General features: G+C 41.2%; 1 protein-coding gene across 2 annotated transcripts in view; it reads right to left on the minus strand.

Moving 5' to 3' along the window:
• Positions 1-6447: 6447 nt before the first annotated feature.
• SYT17 (synaptotagmin 17) overlaps positions 6448-22318 on the minus strand; it is a 78469-nt gene continuing 62598 nt past the window's right edge. For both annotated transcript variants that reach the window (XM_075830177.1, XM_075830176.1), the window contains one exon: positions 6448-9017. In XM_075830177.1, coding sequence (XP_075686292.1) covers positions 8821-9017 — 197 coding nt within the window. In that variant the 3' untranslated portion in view covers positions 6448-8820. The remainder of the gene's footprint in view (positions 9018-22318) is intronic.

Raw genomic sequence — 22318 nt, forward strand, 5'->3', positions numbered from 1 at the left:
CCTGTGGGGCTCAATACAGGACTGCAACATAAAAAGACAGCAGCGCCATAAATGGAGCATGGTTGATGTGCCCTTTTACCAATTTTACATTGGGTCCAAGAATCTTCAAGTTGAAAATTCAGTCCTGATTGTGTATCTCTTAATTAAAAATCTGTACTTATCAGCCTACTTAATATAGAAACACTACGTACAAGCGCATACATATAGAGGCAGAACATGGCGTTGCTATGGGAACCATTAGAAGTACGGCGCCCAGCTTAGGCTAGTCCTATTCCTCTGTCTAATGAGCCGTGTGGAGAAAATTGAGAAATTGTCATAGGGTCATCCCCAGGGGCAATACAAGTTAGAGCTTGGTCCCGTGCAAAAAAAAAAAAAAAAATTTACTCAATGCCTTGTCTTGTCCGCAGATCCCCATCAGGCAAAGGTCTGCGCCACGATATATACAAGGTCCTGATGCCGGGCAGCGTCAGGACATTATATGCAACACAGCACATGTCCTCTTTGTGTGCTGCATCTGTCTGGCGTCAGGACCTTGTATTCACTGCGGAACAGACCATTGACGGGGCCTGATGTGGCAGCCTGAGGGGGTCTAGGAGCAGTTGCACCTCCTGTGATCGCGATTGTTACGTCACTGGTCATGCCCTACATATTTCTTACAAGGAATGGGACGAGAGTGAGAGATTGCTACCAGTGCCGAACATTCCTATCCTAGGATGATAGGGAGTTGTGACATGAACCAGCTAGGGGATCCCATTTTGATCTTGCCATAGGGCCCTCTCTCTGCCTTATGTATACAGAGTTGTAAATTAATGTCTTGTCTATCGGCTGCAATATAAATGTCTCTCAGACTCTCCAGCTTACACAACTCTAAGCAGCAACATGTTTTTCAGTTAATTCTACCAATTGCGGCAACAGTGAAAGTATCAATATCATTAAATTAGGTTCCTACCCAGTGGAGCACTTAAAGTGACCTAATTTTATGTGAAATGTCGCCCACTCTTATAAAAAGAATGTTGCTTAAATCGTCCGTCTTAGCTGGAGGAGGGTGTGAGTCCTCTGAGGGTAACTTGTAATCAGATCTCATAGGGTAGTACAGATCTTTTTGCTAATATTTTTTTAAAGGGGAATGTTCTCTGTGTACTTGTTCCCCTCCTTTCTCTGAGCTGAAATTCATACTAAAACTAAATAGCAAAGTACCGTAAGTGAGCTAACCTGAATTAAATAAAATCTGTCTTTTAAAGTAAAATGTCCATTTAGAGCCATTTTAAAGGGGTTGTCAGCTTTAGAAAATCCACTTTCAAATATTCTAATAGGTCATTTGTGGTTAATAGACGGGTCCTCTCATTCAGAAAAGAGCAAAGTGTGGTGACAAAGAGTGTCTGGCTTCGTTTTTTGAGCCAAAGCCAGAACTGGATCTAAAAGGCAGGAACGGTATAAAGAAAAGACTGATACATCTCCTTTCTTTTGTGTCCACTTCTGTGTTTCTCTACAAAAACTGAGCCAAAAACTGCATCAAAACTGAGTGTGTGATCGTGGCCTTACTGTTGTAGCTCAGACTTTAGTTTTTTTTCATGCTGCCACTGGTTTCCAGTGATATGCATTGAAAACAGGGGGCTGCATAGCAAACATAAAAATTAGGCCTCATTCAGGTACTTTTTGACACAACCAAACTCCTAACCACCCACAACAGAAGGTCCTGGTGCCCCCATCAAAATTTCATGACCCCATCAAATTTTTCACTAACTTGTGAGCTAACATTGTAGCCCTAGTAGAGACCACATCACTGAGCAAGCAGGTTCTCACCAAGTCCAACCTTAAATGGGCCCATTCTCTTCAGGAGCATGGGCTACCTCTTGGTTTCAGCCAACCTCTGTACGCTTCCTTTAGGGTATGTTCACACGCACTAATTGCGCACTAATTAAGTTTTTGCCCCGAATTACGTCCGAAAATAGCGCCTCAATAGCGTTGACAAACATCTGCCCATTGAAAGCAATGGGCAGACGTTTGTCTGTTCACACGAGGCGTATATTTACGCGCCGCTGTCAGATGACGGCGCGTAAATAGACACCCGCGTCAAAGAAGTGACCTGTCACTTCTTTGGCCGTAATTGGAGCCGTTATTCATTGACTCCAATGAATAGCAGCGCCAATTACGTCCGTAATGGACGCGGCGTTCAAGCACCTGCACATGCCGTTACGGCTAAAATTACGGGGATGTTTTCAGGCGGAAACATCCCCGTAATTTCAGCCGTTACGGACGCTGCCGTGTGAACATACCCTTACTTTGAAGAGCAATTGAAGAATTTAAGAGCCCATTTATTCATATATTTATTTAAGAAGCATTTTTAACATGGCTAGAAATGTGATCATTCATCTTTCTGGTCCTTACAGCTTTTGAAAGTTGCATCCACTAAACCTCGTGGTCAATAAACAAGCTTGCAAATGTGTAAGTAAAAAAGAAAATATTAACCAACTAACATCTTTATTTCAGTAGCGTAAAATGCAATTCCACATTGTGGTGACATGTACCCCTAAAGGACAAATCACAAATATGTAATTATTTAAAGGGAACCTGTCACATTGAACATGCTGTCCAATAAGTGGTCCTGCTCGGTCATTGACAGCTATTTCTATGTGCACACTCATGCAGGTAAGGCTGTCAATCACTAAATAGGACCGCCCACTGGACTCTTAAGCCCAGAATGAGCAGGCATTTAAATCACTAAAATAGAAACTTATATTGAATCTTTCCCCATAAAACTATATATCAATTTGCTCCTTCTCTATAACATGCTGCCCGCAGATTGGACAGCTTGTTCTACATGACAGGTTCCCTTTAAGTAAATAAAAAGGTGGGCACAACTGCAGCTTCTTTGCCAGCCTTCCCAAATATCATCCCAATATACTTAGTTAAAAAGCAACAAAAGTAAGGCTGGTGAATGCTCTTAGCCAAAAAATTGGTAAGGGCCACCTTCCCAGTTTCATGGGTATCTTAAAGTGGACATAAACATAGAAACATTGTCAGCAGGTTTTGGCAGGACCCAACAACATTTAAATGTGTATGAGGGCAGCCTGGCGTTACACCGATGTCTGCTGTTAGAAAGGTCTGGAAGGAACTGGGAGGTGGAGGCCCCTAGGCAATTGCTCCTTTTGCATTTCCTATCATCAGAAGGGTCGACAGGTATACTAGTGCTAGGCCTTGCTATTTCCATGCTTGCTCCACATCATTTGTGCCTAGGCAGCATCTCAATGTCAAGCCATCTAGAAGAGTGAAGTCATTGTAATACTAACCTCCCTCTGGTATCTCAGTCCTTCAAGTGCTGCAACTTTACCAATGGGATAATGGAGAAGAGTAGGGCTGGCATTCAGGCTACATGTCTGCTCACTAATACTGTGGACTATATGTGATGCACTCCCTTAAGAACTCATTTGTTCATGCCGAGCCATATCAATAGGGATTGTACTGCTCGTATGTTTGAGCGACCAAGTGCTGCAAACTTTCCTTTTTTGTTTTTTTTCTGGACATCTTAGTCAAAATTCACAGATAGCCAACAGTTTAACAAACATACTGGTAAAACAAAAAAGAATTCTAAAGATGCAATAAAGTATTTTATAACTATAGCTCAGACCACACCTACACATGTGAACACATAAGGGTCAATTACTGTGAGAACTGTAAAATGATGAAAAGTACGATTACAATAACCTGCACAAGCTCCTCCAGCTTAAAAAAAAGCTAACACACACACACACACACACACACACACACATATATATGTAAAAAAAATAGAGGCAGCACTCCAATGATGTGAGAATAGTGGAGTGTTTAATTCACCCCAGTAGCAATGTTTCAATCTGTCACGTTATTAGGACCACCTCCTACTTTAGATATCGGCAGTGCGTAGCCCATGAAGGAATCAATGTGTCGTGGGCTGGCTTGGTGGGTATATAAGGGGTGCGATAGGTTGTCTGATCACAGATCACTCGTTGTTGCCATGGGTAAAAGGGGTGATTAAAGTTGCAAAAAGGGTTGATTATTGGCTATCGGGCCAAGGGTGGCGGTATTTCTCAAACAGCGCAGTTTGTGAACTGTTCGGGTGCTGCTGTGGTGAAAGTGTATCGTGAGTGGACAAATGGCAGCATTGGGAAAAAGCAACGTGGAAAGTGCAGGGCACCACGTGACATTGATGTGAGAGGTGAACGTCGGGTACGAAGGTGTGGAAGGGCCGAACGACACGCTACAGTGGAGCAGCTCACCGTGAAAATATCAACCAGGGGGCTACCAGACGTGGGTCTAAAACAACAGTTCAGCGAACTCTACTGTGTATGGGGCTCCAAAGCAGACGGATGGTCACTGCTTCTATGCCAACGAAGGTGCATAGGAAAAAAAGGCTTCAATTTGCACGGCAGTAACGGAACTGGGCCACCGATGATTGACAAAGGGTTGCTTTCTTCGATGAGTCACTTTTATGCTACATCGAACGGATGGAAGTTGGCGTGTCAGGCGAGAAAATAAGAGAACCAACACCCTGTAACCATTGCTGGAAGAACAAGCTGGTGGCAGCAGCGTTATGGTCGGGGGAATTTTTTCATGGCATTCTCTGGGCCACTCATCTATGTGGAAGGCTCTGAACCGATTTGTGTATGATTCCATCGTTGCAGATCACGTCCACCCACACATGCTCTTTGTCTTCCCTGGGGCAGATGGAATTTAATAGCAAGACAATGGGACATGTCACACGGCTAGAAATGTCTGACAGTGGTTGGAAGAGCACGACCAAGACTTTCAAGTACTTCCCTGGCCCCATAATTCCTCAGACTTGCACCCAATTGAGCATCTGTGGGACCAACTCGATCGTCTTGTTTGCAGTCAGCACGGCTCCAGATACCTGAGACAACCGACCAGCACCTTATTGAGTCCCTCCCAGTCCGTCTAGCTGCTGTCCGTGCTGCACACGGCGGTTACTCTGGATATTAGCTGGTGGTCATAATACTGTGACTCGACTGTATGAAGGATATATGATTTGCGCTTCTGGAGGAGAGCAATGTCAATCAGTGGTTCTCCTCCATTTTATCGTACCAGAACGGTCTAGTTATTGCAGAGCTGTCATTTTCTAAAGGACTGAGTGAGAGGTTTAGGGAACCTCATCCTCCACTTTGAGGGGAGGGGATGGCGAGGTTGGAGTGAGGCTATACAGCAGGTGGAGTCTCTGTTTTAAGAAAAACATAAACCCTATGCAGAATAATAACGTAACAAAGACAATTAAAAAACAGTAGTTGCAATCTATTTCATTATTATTATTTTATACAGAAACATTACACAAATCAATCAGAAACTCCACGTACAAGATATTGATGGCACAAATAAATATATATTTATTTTTAATAAATATACATTCTTAAACTACACTTTTTATGAAATATACAATACAGTAAGAGACTGCTATGGAAATGCATATCGTAAAAGAAATAGTCATGTCTGTTGCAATTCCTGTTGCAAAAAAAACGTTATCTTATTTTTAAAGTATCAGCCTCAATGCACCATTTTTAAAGTGAAGCTCCACCTTCAAGGGGTTGTCCAGGAGTATAACATATATAAATACTGTTGTATCATAGCACAGAATGATAAAACAAGGGTACTGTGCATCTGAAATGGGAAAATATTCTGTACTGGCGATGTGTGTGTATGTGCGAGTCTGTGTGTAGGAATGTGTGTTTGTGATGATGATAGGGCCGGTGCGTAGTAACACAGTAGATATCTGACTATCTTTGAAGATATTGGAAGAGATTTATCAATAGTGTTGTAGGATGCATGAATCTAGTCAACGACAATGTTGCCAATTGCTCCACATTTACCATATTGGCGATCGTCTTTGATAAATTGTTAGTGCTTCTCGACTCCTCTTGGCTACATTCCACTCTCTCGACTGTCGGGGCAAAAAGTAGCCCAAAAAAAACAAATCAGTAATTGAATGCACACTATGTACACTACTCTTTGGGTAAATTTTGCAATAAATGTGCTATATCTATGTTTATGTACAGTGGTTCATCTTTATGGGAAGCTGTGAATTCTTCTGCAGCTCGTCCCATTGAAGTGAATGGGACAAGCTGCAGTACTAGTCATACTCGAACGTATGGACGAGATACTGTGCCAGCATAAACAGTGAGGGTATGTGCACACACACTAATTACGTCCGTAATTTACGGACGTATTTCGGCCGCAAGTACCGGACCGAACACAGTGCAGGGAGCCGGGCTCCTAGCATCATAGTTATATACGATGCTAGGAGTCCCTGCCTCTCTGCAGGACAACTGTCCCGTACTGTAATCATGTTTTCAGTACGGGACAGTAGTTCCACGGAGAGGCAGGGACTCCTAGCATCGTACATATGTATGATGCTAGGAGCCCGGCTCCCTGCACTGAGTTCGGTCCACTACTTGCGGCCGAAATACGTCCGTCAATTACGGACGTAATTAGTGTGTGTGCACATACCCTGAAGGGGACACAGCGCTTTCAGGGTCACCAGTTACTTTATTTTGCACACCGATCAAATAGTGATGGGCTAACGCACAGGTCACCCATGTTAAAATCCCAGAGAACCCCTTTAAATAAGTCTCCCCCAATGTTTACAATGCTGAGTGCAGTGCTTTTGCTCCCAGCGCAACACACATAAAGACGCAGGAGTTAGAAAATCAAGAAGGTAAAGCCCCCTCCAACCACGGACAGGTATGAAGATTCACATGTATAACAACAATGACAATGATAAAACTCTTCTGGAGCAGCCCCAACAAAGTGAAAAAATGCTGCAAATGTTAAACACATGTATATGAGTTACGGTATGTATTTATCTTCACAACATTTACCATTGGCTAACTGGATATCAAATGTAAAATCTAACATCTTTGTAGGATTTCCTCATTATATTTTGTATTATGTTCTAATTAGAACAAGGGTCATAATAACAATACAAATAAACAATTAAAAAAAAACAAAAAACAATTCTGGAGCAACTTTTTTTTAGGACTCTGCATTTTGTCATTCCTCTGTTATTCCTCCTAGATATGTATTAATAAGTTGAGTGTTACCATTCCATTTGTCAATAGGGAGAGTCCTTACTTAGTCTGCCACTGATTGGACAGGATATTTCCCATTAATATGGGTAGTGGGAACACGGAGTTGTCATTTTTTTTCCATACATTCCCAGGAGGAATAACAGAGGAACAGCACAATGCAGACTTCTAAGAGCAGATGCTCCAGCATTGTTATTTTATGGAGAATACAAGTATTTACTAAAACAGACATGTCAGGAGAGGTGACAGGTCCTCGTTTAAGGGAATGTATCACATATATTTTTTTTTACCAATTAATACCAGATAGTGAAACATATTATTTTTTTCCAATCTGTTTTTATTTTTTGATTGTACATTATTTTTTATTCTCTTTTCTGTACATGATTATAGGGCAGTCATCTTGCATGAGCCGCTGTTAACAACATTTAAAGATTTGCTTTACAGCAGCCATATGGCCCATAGGAACCTCTGAACAGGAGGGGACCCATTGGTTTCTATGGGAGAATTTTCTAGGCATGCTCTGCGACCTTTGCAGAGGTCATTGTGCAGGAAGGGGGAGAAGGGGAGCTGTGTCCATCACCCATTGTCAATGGGGGAAACTGTGTTATCTATATATAGGTGTTACCAGACATTGTAATCCTGCCTGTGATTATCATGCGATGTCTGCTGAGAAGTGATCCCTGCAGGACAGGAAGGGTCAGACTTTGGTGAGGCTCAGTGGCCAGAGTGAAAACTGCAAGATTTTAGGGATATTTTTTCATATAGCTAATGACATAGCAAATAAAAAATATCACCAAAAATTATTCAAAAATGTTTGAAATAAAAATGTAATTTAAACAATAAGTCATTTTGTGATGACATTTTCCCTTTAACAGCACCTACCCTGCTTGTTGACAAATTAAAAAACAACTGAAAACAGCATAAAAGGTGATGAAGATATATTACACAGATGATAGATTACATTTTCTAACTATCCAGCCAATGTGTCAAAGGTTGAGTTTCACTTTAAAATAAAATATATTTTCTTACAGTATCCGGGGAGATTATTATTATTATTTTTTTAAATTAGATATGCTCTATTAGAATATATAGATTTATTTTACTATTATATATGTATTTGGGTATATTAATATATATATATTTCAATCAATATCTATAAATATGGATTTGTAATTTTTACTGTATAAACAAGTTTATAAATATAGATATGTGTTAATACACAAACATACTCACGCACATACGTCAACAGGTATAGAATTCAACGTAGAAGGACGAAACTGCATTATATATAGGTGCCACACATTTTAGATTTTGTTGTTGTTTTTAGGAGTTTTTACCACATTCACAAATTAGACCACAGATACCAATATCTCCCTTTAAATGTAATACAATAGGTTGAGTGAATGGCAGTGTCCCATTGGCTTGCTGCAAGCCCATCATAACACTAATAGTTCTTAGATCTGATTTTGTAACTCTAATATACAGCTCTCTATGTCTTTACTATCTCGTGATGGATGGAATAGGAATAATGGGTGTGCAATGCCTTGATTGTTATATGAATAATCAGCATATCGCGAGACATGGTCAGAACAAGCTGATTAGACCAACATTTAACATCATTTTGTATCATGAATATTTACTGAGGCACATAGGCTAAATGCTGCCGTTTAATCAGAAGCAGCGGAATAATTTCTCCAAATCCCATGGTTCCTTGCAGGTAAGCATTGTGTGACATCACTTCCTTTGGATCTCACGTCACCTCCAATGAAGCTGGGGATACTCGGTCGCATTCTGCACGGGACCTCAGGCTATGCCACTGCTCCACTGCTGTCCTGTGCGAATTCAACATGCGTCGCCAGTGGTTGGATTCTGGGGAGCCCGATGAATATTGACCAATCACTATCCTTCCAATAAAGTCGTTGCTGCTTTTCATGTTGTGTCCATACGCTGCAAAATAATATAAAATCACACATGTATGAAGGTCTTGTGGAAATGTACAAAAATATTCCTAAACATTTTACCTATTTTTTTTTGTTTTGTTTTTTAAAGTCGGTTGACTGACTGGCGAATTGTAGTCCGTGTCAGTCGTGGTTGTCCAGTTCTGGACTTAAAAAAGTCTATATATGTCACTACAAATAGAGTTGCTTACCTTTACAGAGACATTACTTGAAGCTCTTAGGCCCCAATGTAAAGTCTATAGCAGGACCCATCTACTATGTGGCAATTCTAATTCTTACCGTATGTCTTCTTATGTGGTGGAGAGTCCTTTGGACCCCCTCAGGCACCAGGGCCCGGGTATAACGGCTACTTCTGCACACCCTATAGCTCCGCCCCTGCTTTTCTATAGTATTGGCTTTTTGGTTGGTTGTTTATTGTTCTGCTCCATTAGGACATAGGTATGATCAGTGACTGCACTGTCTAAACAGAGGCGTGGGAATCCCCCTTCTATTAAAACAAGGGTTCGGGCTGCTGCTCTGTCTATCCCCCATGCTTTACACTCCAGCTGCTATGTATAGACATAAGTTAATGCATGGGGATTATAGGATAAAATGACAATAACCTGCAAGCAACTAAGCCACTAAGGTTTAGTGTGGGATTCAGAGAGTTCGGTAAGCCAAGGGGCCCAGAATTATTGAGCAGGGATGTCGTAGCTGGGTATTATAACTATATGGCCCTTACAGCCATGATCTGTACATTGCAAAATATTCACAGACCTGGGTAGTTTACTATGGGACTGGGCTACAGAAGAAATGGGGAGGCTCCCAGGCTGAAATACCGGCACAGACGCTCCTGGCAAGGCAGACAGGAAAACTAGAAAACTAGCTTTCCAGGTTGTTGCATGTTCCAGGATTAGCATAGGAGATACAATAGATTTGCGTTGGTACTTTACATGCAACTTATATTATTTGTTAAAAGGGTTGTCCTCTATTAATTTGCCCTATTAGGGCACATGGACATCATAGAGGGGAGGGGGGTCCTGACTTTGGACCAACCCTGTATGTGCGAGAACAGAAAGCTGCTTTGTAACTGGGCCTACGGCTGTGGCAGTCTTTGCGTGTCCATGCATTACTTTTCATACATGACACCATCTAATGCTGTAAAATGAATGCCTAGATGCGGCTTCCCTAAATGATAACAGCTGATCGCTGTACCGTCTTCTTTTAAAAAGATATTGCCTTCATGAGATAACACCTTTACCTATAAACCTCTAAAAACCAACCCTACTGGAATTAAGGTGTCAATATTAATTTTCCATAGAGTTATGGTTTCAACATGCAATATTTTCAACATACAATGGTTATCATGGAGGGATCACTGTAAATACATGAAACTTTGTGATATGAGTTATGAAGAGAAAGGCATTTCCCTCATTATCAGGAGCCTGTGCTTCCCCTTACCCTGCCTATAGACTCTCTGCAAACTTTCAAAAACCTCCTTAGTCAGTAAAAAGTTTGTAACTAAAGAGACACAGGATTTGAGAGGGAGGGGGGAGGAGGTGTTTCCCATTATAGTCACTATGCCACAGCCTGTGAGTAAGAAAGGGGAGGGGAGTAGCCAGGGGGACCTCTGATTGGCTCATCACAGCTCTGACATCACACCCACTTAGCACAGATATAGAGAGAAATGTACATATACATCAGAGGGGAGGAAAAGACCCAGAAGGGGGTATACACAACTTTTTGGGTTGCTCTTCATCTAATACACATTATCAGTTATTTAAGGAGGACATCATAATACTTCAAAAAAATTCCTTAGCAATCACTTCTAATTTTACCAAATTATTATACATTTCATGACTAGACCTCATTTCTCAGATGTTGAGTGGGAATATTTCACATAAGCCAAAAAACTGACATTGTTTGAGCACCGGTGGGTGTATCTACATCACAGAATACAACCCATCCAAATATGTTAGATGAGTAAGTGTACCATTTAGGACAAGAGCTAATTCCAGCCATTTGTTTTGAGAACATGTAAAGCATTAATAACCTGGAACGTCGCCACATGATAACGCAGAGAACTCGTTAAAATCCTGTATACATTAACTCTGTTAAAATTCTCACTCTTTGGATTGTAACCTGTCTGTCTGCTAAACATTCACTATATCAGCATAGTTAGTAAAGTTTTTATCCCTGGTTGCTCACCTTTCATATATATAAAAACTCATGGTTATGAATTTGATGAAGCATTTTTAGCAAAAATTTATTCTGCTTTTTTCACACCAAAACAGACAAGAGACAAATAAGTATAGCATCAGTCAACAGCAGCTTGTTGATGGTTCCAAGTAGCAAGAGTTTTTCTACAATGTACAATATAAACATATACTGGAAAAGAAATGAAAACAGATGAAAAGGTAGTATTTATATAGGACATAGATGCTAGATTTGACATTTGTTGACTATGCACTTAGTGGTCAGTTTATTATGACCAGTTGGACACCATTTGTAAAGTGGTTATTACACAGATATTGCTGATGTCAGATCACTGGGAGGGAAGGGGGGGTGGTGAACGCGAGAGCATTTAGCAACTACCAGAGTGTAAAGTACAAGATAAAATGGGTAAACATGAGAATATTGTGGGTAAACCGCTAATAAAACCACTACACTTGAAAAAAAATCAGCAGAGAGTGGAGAATAAGACCAAAAACAGAGATTGAAGTCCAACACCTTGCATCAATGTTTTTCGCTGGACTCTTCTATGAAGGGACAGACCTTATGCAAATTTGCTGTGTTTTAGTGTTATTTTGGGGGCGTTCCTTGGCGGTGCTGGGTGGGGCTTAAAATGTCTGCAAATTGGGATTCAAATGTTGGAAGATATGCTGAATGCAAGACATAAACTATTAAATGGCTATTGGATGCTTGTGCTGAGTCGAGAATTGTGGACTTGTACAGGCAAACAGACGTGTAACAGTGCTCCACATAACAGAGAATCCGAAACAAGGACCAGGGGCGATGCCAGAAATGACAATATATGGAGGTGGAAACAAGGTGGCCCAACAAAGTGCATTGTCTCATCTCGACTACCTCTTTTTGCAATGAAGACAGCCCGGCGATCAGCTGTTATCACCTAGAGAAGTTGGGGCCAGGCATACCATCCTACAGAGCAAGAGCTGTTTCTTGTTAGCAGCTCTCCTGTCTGGCTCATAAAGGGGCGCCCCAAGCGGAGGCCCCCCTCTATGACATCTATATGATCTAATAGGGGAAATTAACATGGGTTGTCGTGGAGAGAGAACCCCTTTAAATTACAGTGAATAACTATCTAATATTAGTAGTGCTTCATCTTAAAATATTTTCCGATCCTTGACTGCAGTTGTTCTGGTGTGTAGTTTAAGTCTTAAGTTTATTAGAATTGTAAAATACTTTGTAGTATTTCTTGTCAAGTATTTTCATAGAATGTGATGCACTGTCGGACTCCTCGTAGCTTCTGCCTCTGGGAATCCTAATCTAAATACATTTTATGATCTTTGCAAACAAAATTGAGTACCGTAATACAAATTAGAAATAAACAAGAACTTTGCTGCCCTCAACAGGATTAATGATTAACATTCAATATCAAGAAACAAAACCCAGTGCTGTTCTACAGGTCTTATTGCTACAAAATCAAATATAATAGAAGCACATTTGAATATTTTTTTTTTGCCAATTTTTCTGGAAATTACTTATACATATTTGTCTGATAGCTCTTTCAAAGTCCTAATATCAGCTTCTTGAAATTGAAATAAATGATTTAGAGATAGAACAGAGCTGAATTGTCTTTTAATTCTTAGGACTGCATCATTTATGTATCACCATCTAGGCGTAAATAACGCTGCAAGTTTACCTATAGTCCAATGTAAAACTACAAATAACTCATGGTGATATTACAAAATTGTGCCGAATGACAAACTCAGCTCTCAAACCAAAAAGCTATAAAATTTTTGAAGCCTAAGCAGGGATTGGTAATCTGTTTTTGGGATTCATCACCTTTTAACGGATTCTTATACAATGATGGAAATCCTGTCTATAGGCAAAATTGTGATAAGCTGTAACGTTACAGTATTCACCTCACCCATGCTCACTGTTCACAAGGCTAATTTGCTCACAAGTGTTCATAGGGCTCCAAAGCCTGACGAAGACCAATAGAGTGTCCTTCTGTCCTCTGTCGGGCTAGTATATGTTGGTGTACCTTTATTTTGAGGTATGGAATCGTGTAGAAGACTATGCTATTCCATCCAACGGGATCCCGCAAAAAAATGTATATCGCACGTATATGTTTTTTTAACATGAGAGCCAATAAGTGACATACAGTATGGCATACGTCACAGGCATCCGTTAAATGTATACATCATGAGCTTTTCAATAGCTTTTCATGTTGAATCCACTAAACGGATGCCATAATAGCCTCTGGGTGACGGATGTCTGTGACGGATGACTAACAGTGTCATCCATCACCCATAGGCTATTATCGCATCCGTTTAACGAATACGTCATGAAAAGATGATAAGAGTTCATGACATATCGATTAACCTTATCCCATAATAGTCTATGGGTGACAGATGCAACTGTTAGGTAGGAGTCACAGCCTATGTTTAACGTATACGTCGGTAGCTTTTCCCAGCGTATACGCTATAATTGGGCCAAAAACGTGATGTGAACAGGGCCTTATTATCAAAGTCATTGTAGCTACACATTAAAGAGTAACGAAACATTTAAAAAACGTTTGCATGTCATAGTGACATGTTAGAAGTTTTGATCAGTGAGGGTCCGAGCACTGAGACCCCTAAAACAAAGTGGCAAAAACGCTCGGGTGAGCGCGGTGCCATTTTGTTTCTGATTAGCTTTCCTTGAAAAGCCGAGCCAGCGTTGTACGGGCTCATAGAGTTTCTACTGAGCCCGTACACCGCTGCCTCGGCTTTCCGGGGAAAGCTGATCAGAAACTAAGCAGCACAGCGCTCACCTGAGCACTTATGCCGTTTTAGCAGTCAGTGGGTGTCTCAGTGATCGGCCGTCCACCGATCAGAACTTCTGACATGTCACTATTTTTGAAAAGTTTAGTTACCCTTTAAAAACATAGAACTGCCACACGTAGGATCCCAGGTACATTCACACGTATTCACATCAGACGGCAGTATCTACATGGCAGGCCAATCTATCACTTTATATTACAAGCACTTAAAAGCCTTTGTAATTGGATTATAAAGTGTCTCAGCAGATGATTAATCTGGGGGGGGGATACACAAGCGGATATTTTACCTCATCTGTAAATTAAAACATGAAGCAATTATTTTTGTAAATCCTTAGAATTTCCATGCCAGACATTTGTCCTTGGTTTGTTAAAACAAGGAATATTTCTAAGAAACACAATAGAAAACAGAATGGAATATATTTTCTTTATTTTGTGGAGCGCGTCCAATGACAACCCTCATGGGCAGCTGGCAGCCCGGAATTTGGAAGAACAATTGTCGCCAACATTCAAATGGCTCTTATCTCAAATTGTTGCTTGTAACATTCAACAATATATAAATGAAGGACAGGCACGGATAACCTTAGCCTGTTGCTCAACCATCTGCATCAGAGAAGATGTAATTCAGTAGCAGCTTGAGCATTGACGATTACTTATTCTTGGTTTAATGTGTGACTGGCAGTTCTCTACTCGCAGTATGTTTACTTTCCTGTGCCAGACATAACTACTATATGCTATTTTCTTTAGAAACGTATGCGGGACCATTTACAGTCCACAGCGGGACCATTTACAGGACAAGCACATTGGAGTTCATAATTCAGTTTTGTTTGGGAAGGGAATCACTGGAATATCCACTTATACCAAGTAGACAGGAATGATCGCAGATGGACGATTGTTGGATTAGAATTCTATATGTTATCTGCGGAATGATATCATTGTATAGGACTTATGATTGTGCATCCTCTCCAACTCCATACTGATGTAAATTGGATCAGTTTGCTGTTGATGGGGTTTTATTGTATCTACTAGTAAATTGCCATTAAAAGTGTTTGTCCACCCTTGAATACTATTAGGGCTCAGCTATAGTTATTGACTCCAACTAAGGTGCATGGACTAAAGGGAGTCTATGGTAGTCTGAATTCCACCTCAGAGTCCACTGTTCTGTCCCTCCCCTTGCAGCTCCCATTATTTTGATTGGTTGATGTGTATAAGCACACGCCCAGCTCAAGCTCATCTGGAAGTCATGGAGTGTTGAGATCATTTCAATCAAGAGTAGGAGAACATTATTCTAAACTAAAAGCAACTGAATCACCAGCAAGGAAAAGAAGATTATCAGATAATTGAGACACATATACTGAGGAAAATGATCTTCGGCAGGGGATGAACTGGAGTTACACTTTTACATTCAAAACCAAGCTTTTACTTGAAGATGAATTTATAACGTAAAGGTCCTTTAGTATAATGGGAGATTCTGATAACAACGTGCTCTTTCTGGTTTCTGTCAGGTGCAGGGTAGTCATGGAGGAGACCTTTTGTGGATCCAAATCTTTAAATCCAACAACATCTTCTTCCAACTTGACCTGAGTGGCGGTTATGTGTGTTATATGTGTAGGCATCAATATATTTAGTGATTTGGATCCATATTATATCTCTATAATAACAATGTGACTGACAGAAATCAGAACAGGAAATATTGTCTACATAACCTTCTAGTAGTGCATCCTCAGGCTTTAGGCCTGCAACTTCAAGTGGTTATATCTCAGCACAGAAGCAAGATATTATAAAATGGATAGTCACATAGGGATAAAAATCTCTTTGTGGTGGTGGGCACATACACTATTTGGACAAAAGTATTAAGACACATCTCTTAATTATTGAATTCAGGTGTTTCATTCAGTCCCATTGCCACAGGGGTATAAAATCCATCACCTCGCTATGCAGACGCCTTTACATATATTTGTGATAGAATGGGTCATTCTAAAGAGATCACTGAATGCCAGCGTGGTCCTGTAATAGGATGCCACCATTGTAACAAGTCAGTTCCTGAAATTTCTTCCCTCCTAGATATTCAACGATCAACTGGGACTGGTATTATTGTAAAGTGTAAGCATTTAGGAACTACAGCAACTCAGCCACAAAGTGCAGACCACGTAAAGCTACAGAGCGGGGTCACCGAGTGCCCATGCGCATAGTGCATAAAACGCTCTGACTCAATAACTGCAAAGTTCCTAACCTCCTCTGGCATTAACATTCGCACAAAAACTGTGCACCTAGAGCTTCATGGCATGGGTCTCCGTGGCCGAGCAGCTGCATGCAAGCCTTACATCACATAGCACAATGCCAAGCGTTGGATGGAGTGTTGTAAAGCCGCCGCCACTGGACTCTGGAGCAGTGGAAACGTGTTCTGTGGAGTGACGGATCCCATTCTCTATCTGGGAGTCTGATGGACGAGTCTGGGTTTGGTGAATGCCAGGAGCACGTTACCTGCCTGACTGCAGTGTACCAACTGTAACATTTAATGGAGGAGAGCTAATGCTATGGGGTGGTTTTTCAGGTGTTGGTCCGGGTCCCTTAGATCCAGTAAAGACAAATCTTAATGCTTTAGAATACCAAGACATTTTGGACAATTGTAGCTTCCAACTTTGTGCTAAGAGTTTGGCCCTTTTCTTTTCCAGCATGACTGCGCCCCAGTGCACATAGCAGGGTCCATAAAGACGTGGTTGGGTGAGTTTGATGTGGAAGAACATGACTGGTCTGCACAGAGCCCTGACCTCAACCGCATTGAGCACCTTTTGGATGAACTAGAACACAGAATTATGAGCCAGAACCTCACAAATGTTCTTCTGGATGAATGGGAAAAATTCCCACAGACACTCCAAAATCTTATAGAAAGGTTTCCCATAAGAGTGAAATCTGCTTAAGCTGCAAAGGGGGGGGGGGGGGGGGCAACTCCATAATAATGTCTATGGATTTAGAATGGGATGTCATAAAAGCTCCTCTAGGTGTAATGTGTAGGTGTCCGAATACTTTTGTCCGTATAATGTATGTTTGGCACGTGCCTACTTTGGATGAAATTGTACTGGCAATAAGCTGCAGCTTTGGATCGCTGAAGAGGGCGGTAATGGCAGCAGCGCAAAGGAAATCTTGGGGGCCCATGTGAATGCTGGGGACATGAAACTTCTTATAATAACGTGTCTCAGAAACATGACTAAAATAAACTGGCCTGTAAAGAAGTCAAACTCGTTGTAGGGCACTAATCTCCTTATAAACAAATCACTAATAGTTATCATGACAGTAAAGTGCTGTGAATATGAAGAAGACAGATCTTCCTGTAGCCAACATACTATTAACCAGATGATCAGCAAGTCCCCAGAAAGTAGGTGACCTGTCATTGTGCTGCTCGCTTAGTGATAAGGTATATACACGTACGCACTACTATAAATAGTGGTGTGCGGTGTTACCAGTTTCATCACTCAGCTCTACTTATGTCTCCCCTCACATTAACAATGTGACCATTGGTGGGAACCCTGGATAACGAAGCCGTGATAAATATCATGCTGGGACGCATTCCCTGGAGGTGGATATATTCGCATTTGACACTAATAGATACAATGTGAGGAAACTGGGACATATAAGTCCATGGCTTGAGTTAATTACATATCTATAAAATGGGACTTCAGACCTTTATCATCTTGTATCACCCAATTCAATAGTATTCTGTATTTAAATTACACTGCATGCCACAGCTAACACTTATTTTATAGATATTTCACTTTTCAAAAAGAAGTATTTTTTATACCCTTTTTATTCAATGAAAGGCAGTGCTTCAGAAGTATTGTAATATTTGTGAAAATTGTATTAAATGCCCCTACCCGCAAAGGGTTCTAGGTGTATTACCAAACACCTGCTCATGGGTCCATATCAATGTTATCTTATGACATGTGATAATGGGGGTATAAGGCCTAATGCACACGACCGTATGTGCCGCCCGCGTTCAGTCCGTGATTCATGGAAAGATGAAGACATGTCCTATCTTTCCACGGGTCGGAGAGTCTGGTTCGTTTTCACAGAACCGATTCACCTGCCAAAGTGAATGGGTCCGTGAAAACTATCGTGTGCCACTCGGATGTCGTGAAAATGTCCTATTTATGGTCTACTTACGGTAGATTGTTTAGGGCAGCAGTTAAAATGAATATCATTAGGGTTGTATGTTAAACTAATATAAAAACATATATTAAGCTTCTTGTCCTCCGATTTAGCACTGTTTTTTTATATATAGTTTTTTTGTTTTGTTTTTTTCTGCCTATTAGCCCATGCCTCTGGCTGCCATGGAAACCCAACGGCGCCACGTGATTTCTTTGCGGGGGCGCCGATGGGGTGAGCTCCCTCCCTCTGTCCAACACAATAGATGCCGCTGTCACTATTGACAGCGGCATCTAATGGGTTAAACTGACGGAATCAGAGTGGGCTTCGATTCCGGAAGTTGGAGCAGGAGCCCGGCTGTGCTCCTGCCGCTGATTATGTGGGTACACTGGCAGTACCCACCCGATCAGAGCGACGGATATATCACTATGCGGGAACTAGCACCTGCTTGTGACGGATATATCCGTCACTCGTCGTTAAGGAGTTAAAAAGCTTGGAAAATTCCAGAAAATTATGTCGTGGCTTTAGAAGTTTCTGAAGGTGTATTTGTGGCAGTATTTTAGAAACTACCTTCACAGCCTATTTGCCTCTTTGCTTAACATCATAGGAAAATCATAAGAGATCAGCCAAGACATAGGAAAAAGAATATATGTTGTTTTTATTTTTTTTACATACAACCCTAATGATATTCGTTTTAACTGAATATACATCTCGGTTCAGGCAGAAATCTAGTGATGCAGGTCGACTACATCTAGCAAAACTGAAATAATGAATTCAGCTAAGCCCCAGGTTGCTGTTAAATATTTAATCAGAATTTATAAAAGCTAACAGCAAGAACTACATGATGCATTTCCTATTTTAAAAAGAGAACGGCATTAAGGGGAACAGAACACAGGACTTTAATCATCCTTGGTTATACATAATAAAGCCCTTAATATGAAGAAGTGAATTTTTACTTCTAGTGCTTCACGCTGGTCTCCTATGCTCTAAGTACTTCAGTCGCAGGAAAGTCTCTTTCATTCCTTTGTTAGATCGCGGTTGGTGAGCACCTTTCAAATGGCAGATATTGTAACGCTGGCCAACACACAGCCCTTCGCTAGCAATGATCAGTCCTTTTCTTTGAAATTTCTGATTTAGAAAAAATTTCAGTTTAGCCGATGAAAGAAAATAATGATCACGACCAGAGGCAGAAAGCCAGAAAATAAATACAAATTGGTCCTTATTTTTTGCAGGAAAAAATATGAAAAGTGCATTGCAGTTGACATGCTCGAAATGTAATAATTGAGGTGAGGTATGGTAACAGTATGGTAAGGACCTGTTCACACTTCCGATAGATTCTTTACTTCAGGTTTCCATTGCTCTTTTACAAGCAGAATAGTGTAGCATGCTGTGCTATGCTTTCCAGGAACAAAAATGGAAACCTGATGGAGAACCAGTTAATTAAATCTATCAGGATAAGTCACTAAATACATCATAATAGATCCTTTTGTGTCATGGTGCAAGTGAAACCAAATCCATGACACCCATAGTGGAAAATCCACTAGTGGAAATTAGAGTGAAGATGCCCTGATGATCAACTCATTGTCGCTGGTCCAACTTCTCTAGGGCCCTATTCACATCCCCTTTTTCCCGTAAGTTTAGCATGTATGCCGGGAAAGCTCCCGCTGTACATGCTAAAGGTGTCCATAGGGCTACATTAGCCCAATAGACGCCACAAAACTTAGCCCTTTTGGCCTTTGTCAGCAGAGTTATGAAAGTTCATGACTGTTAGGCTTCCATCACAGCCTACATTTAATGTATATGTTGGGAGCTTTTCCCAATGTATATGCCAAACGTAGGCAAATAAACATGATGTGAATGGGGCCACTGCAGGGGTACTGTAGTATTACATGGCACCACTTTAAATGACTGGGCGACCATGTAATACATGGTTTCGTTGGGTGCGTCAGATCGAAAGCTGCTTTTTCCTGCACCTTTCAGCTATGCCTCATAAAGGGTGTCCCATTTATGATATTCATGTGCACTAATTGGGTAAATTGGAAGGGGTTGTCCAGATGGGACAACTCCTTGAATATAAATTTAGTCAGGGTCCACCCCACACCCTCCAGTAAAGCATTTAAAAGGGTATCCACAAAAATTATTTATCACCTATCCATAGGATAGGTGACAAATATCTTATTGGTGGGGGTACAACCACTGGGACCTCCACTGATCCTAAGAACAGGTGTTTCTGAGTGCCCTAAGTGAATGGAGCAGTAGTGTGCATACTCAGCCACCGCTCCACTCACTTTCGTCGTCCCTAGAGATAGACTTAATTGCCAAGTACTCAACTATCCAGTCCTGTGTCCCCTCCCCCCACCTTCTTCTCCCTTTTCCGGGAAAAGTTGTAAGCACGGTTGCATATGCACAACCAACTTTTATCCATGTGAGTAACAATACCAAAAAGAGATCAAAATGGAAAAAAAAGTAGGAGGAAGAAAAGGCCAAGGAGAAAAAGAATCAAGTGTAAAACGTGGTGGTCTTCACTGAAAATGGTTGTAAATGCGCATTTAAAATTTCACAATTTACATAGAAACTTATTAGTTCAGTTAATTGCTTTGGTTTTACAGTTTGGTTTTGATTTTGAGTTATTTCTGTTAAGGATCTGCCAGGCTCAGCTTCTGTGTCTACGCCCATAGGTAATCAGTCTGCACCTGCTTCTATGTCTGTGAGACTGACTCCATCTTCCACCACTCAGGATGGCAGGCTTAGGAGTGGGAGAGCCTATCACAGCCTGGCCAGACGGAGCTAGCTCCCGCCCTCTGTCTATTTATACCTGCCTTTCCAGTTCCTCCTTGCTTGTGATTCTTCTCGTTTGGTTTCCTGGCCCTGCTGCAGCTTCTTGAACTATTTGACCCTGCTCCATACTGACCCTGGCTTACTGACCACTCTCCTGCTCTGCGTTTGGTACCTCGTACACTCCTGGTTTGACTCGGCTTGTTCACTACTCTCCTGCTCTGCGTTTGGTACCTCGTACACTCCTGGTTTTACTCGGCTCGTTCACCACTCTTGTTGCTCACGGTGTTGCCGTGGGCAACTGCCCCTTTTCCCTTGCTTCGGTGTACCCTTGTCTGTTTGTCTGTCGTGCACTTATTGAGCGTAGGGACCGTCGCCCAGTTGTACCCCGTCGCCTAGGGCGGGTCGTTGCAAGTAGGCAGGGACTGAGTGGCGGGTAGATTAGGGCTCACTTGTCTGTTTCCCTACCCCCATCATTACAATTTCATATAGATTTCTCCGTTAATATACACATCGATTTTCAAACAACTGCTAGTTGCCCTTGGAGGCAGACAACGGTTTAGCTTAAATCTGCTGTCAGCTTAGATGTGCCCTTCATCTGAGCTCCTACAATGCAAAGCTTACTAGTTAAAGGAAACAGCATCATTTTAAAGGGGAAATCTAGTTAATATGATCTTCTTATATGTCATAGATACATGAGAGAAGATCACATTTGTGAAGTCTGTGATCTTGGACCACCACTTATTTCCAGAATAAGGGGCTCTATAGAATGCTCAAAACCCTTTTGTCAATGCTCAAAGATTTCTATTACTGGAAATCTGACCAGTCTAAAAAACAAGTGAAAATTCAAAAGAGAGTAATTGCTGCAACATTTACCAGTTTAGCAAACCTTCTTTTTTATGAAATCATGGTCACAAGCAAAATTTAGCCTATGGACGTTTCGCATGTTCCCACACTTTGTCAAGGCCTCTAAAAACAGTGAAATTAATGAAAGTCTTCTTAGAATGTTGCATCACAAAATCTATGAACAGTTCCGAAAGGATTTGAAGAGATTGTCCACTTTGGACAATCTCTATTTGTAAGTAGGGTCCCTTGACAAGAAGCAGATTGCAAAGTGCACCCTTGTTGGGACCCCCAGTGATAAACTGTAATCTGTGGGGAAAACCCGGCAGTAAGTGTTCAATTTCCCTGCAGCGCCACCACAGGGGAAAATAAGTATTAATTAATGGGAAATCAGGAAAGTTGACTTGTCCTCTTTAAGCACCCTATACATCTATAGACTATAAATCCCCTTTATTCTGGTAGTCAGTGATGGTCCAAAATGATAGACTTTACCAATATGAACTTCTCACATGTATCTGTGATATATTTCCCCTTTAAATGTAGCT

This window comes from Rhinoderma darwinii, chromosome 6 (assembly GCF_050947455.1).
Source record: "Rhinoderma darwinii isolate aRhiDar2 chromosome 6, aRhiDar2.hap1, whole genome shotgun sequence".
Taxonomy (NCBI): Eukaryota; Metazoa; Chordata; class Amphibia; order Anura; family Rhinodermatidae; genus Rhinoderma; species Rhinoderma darwinii.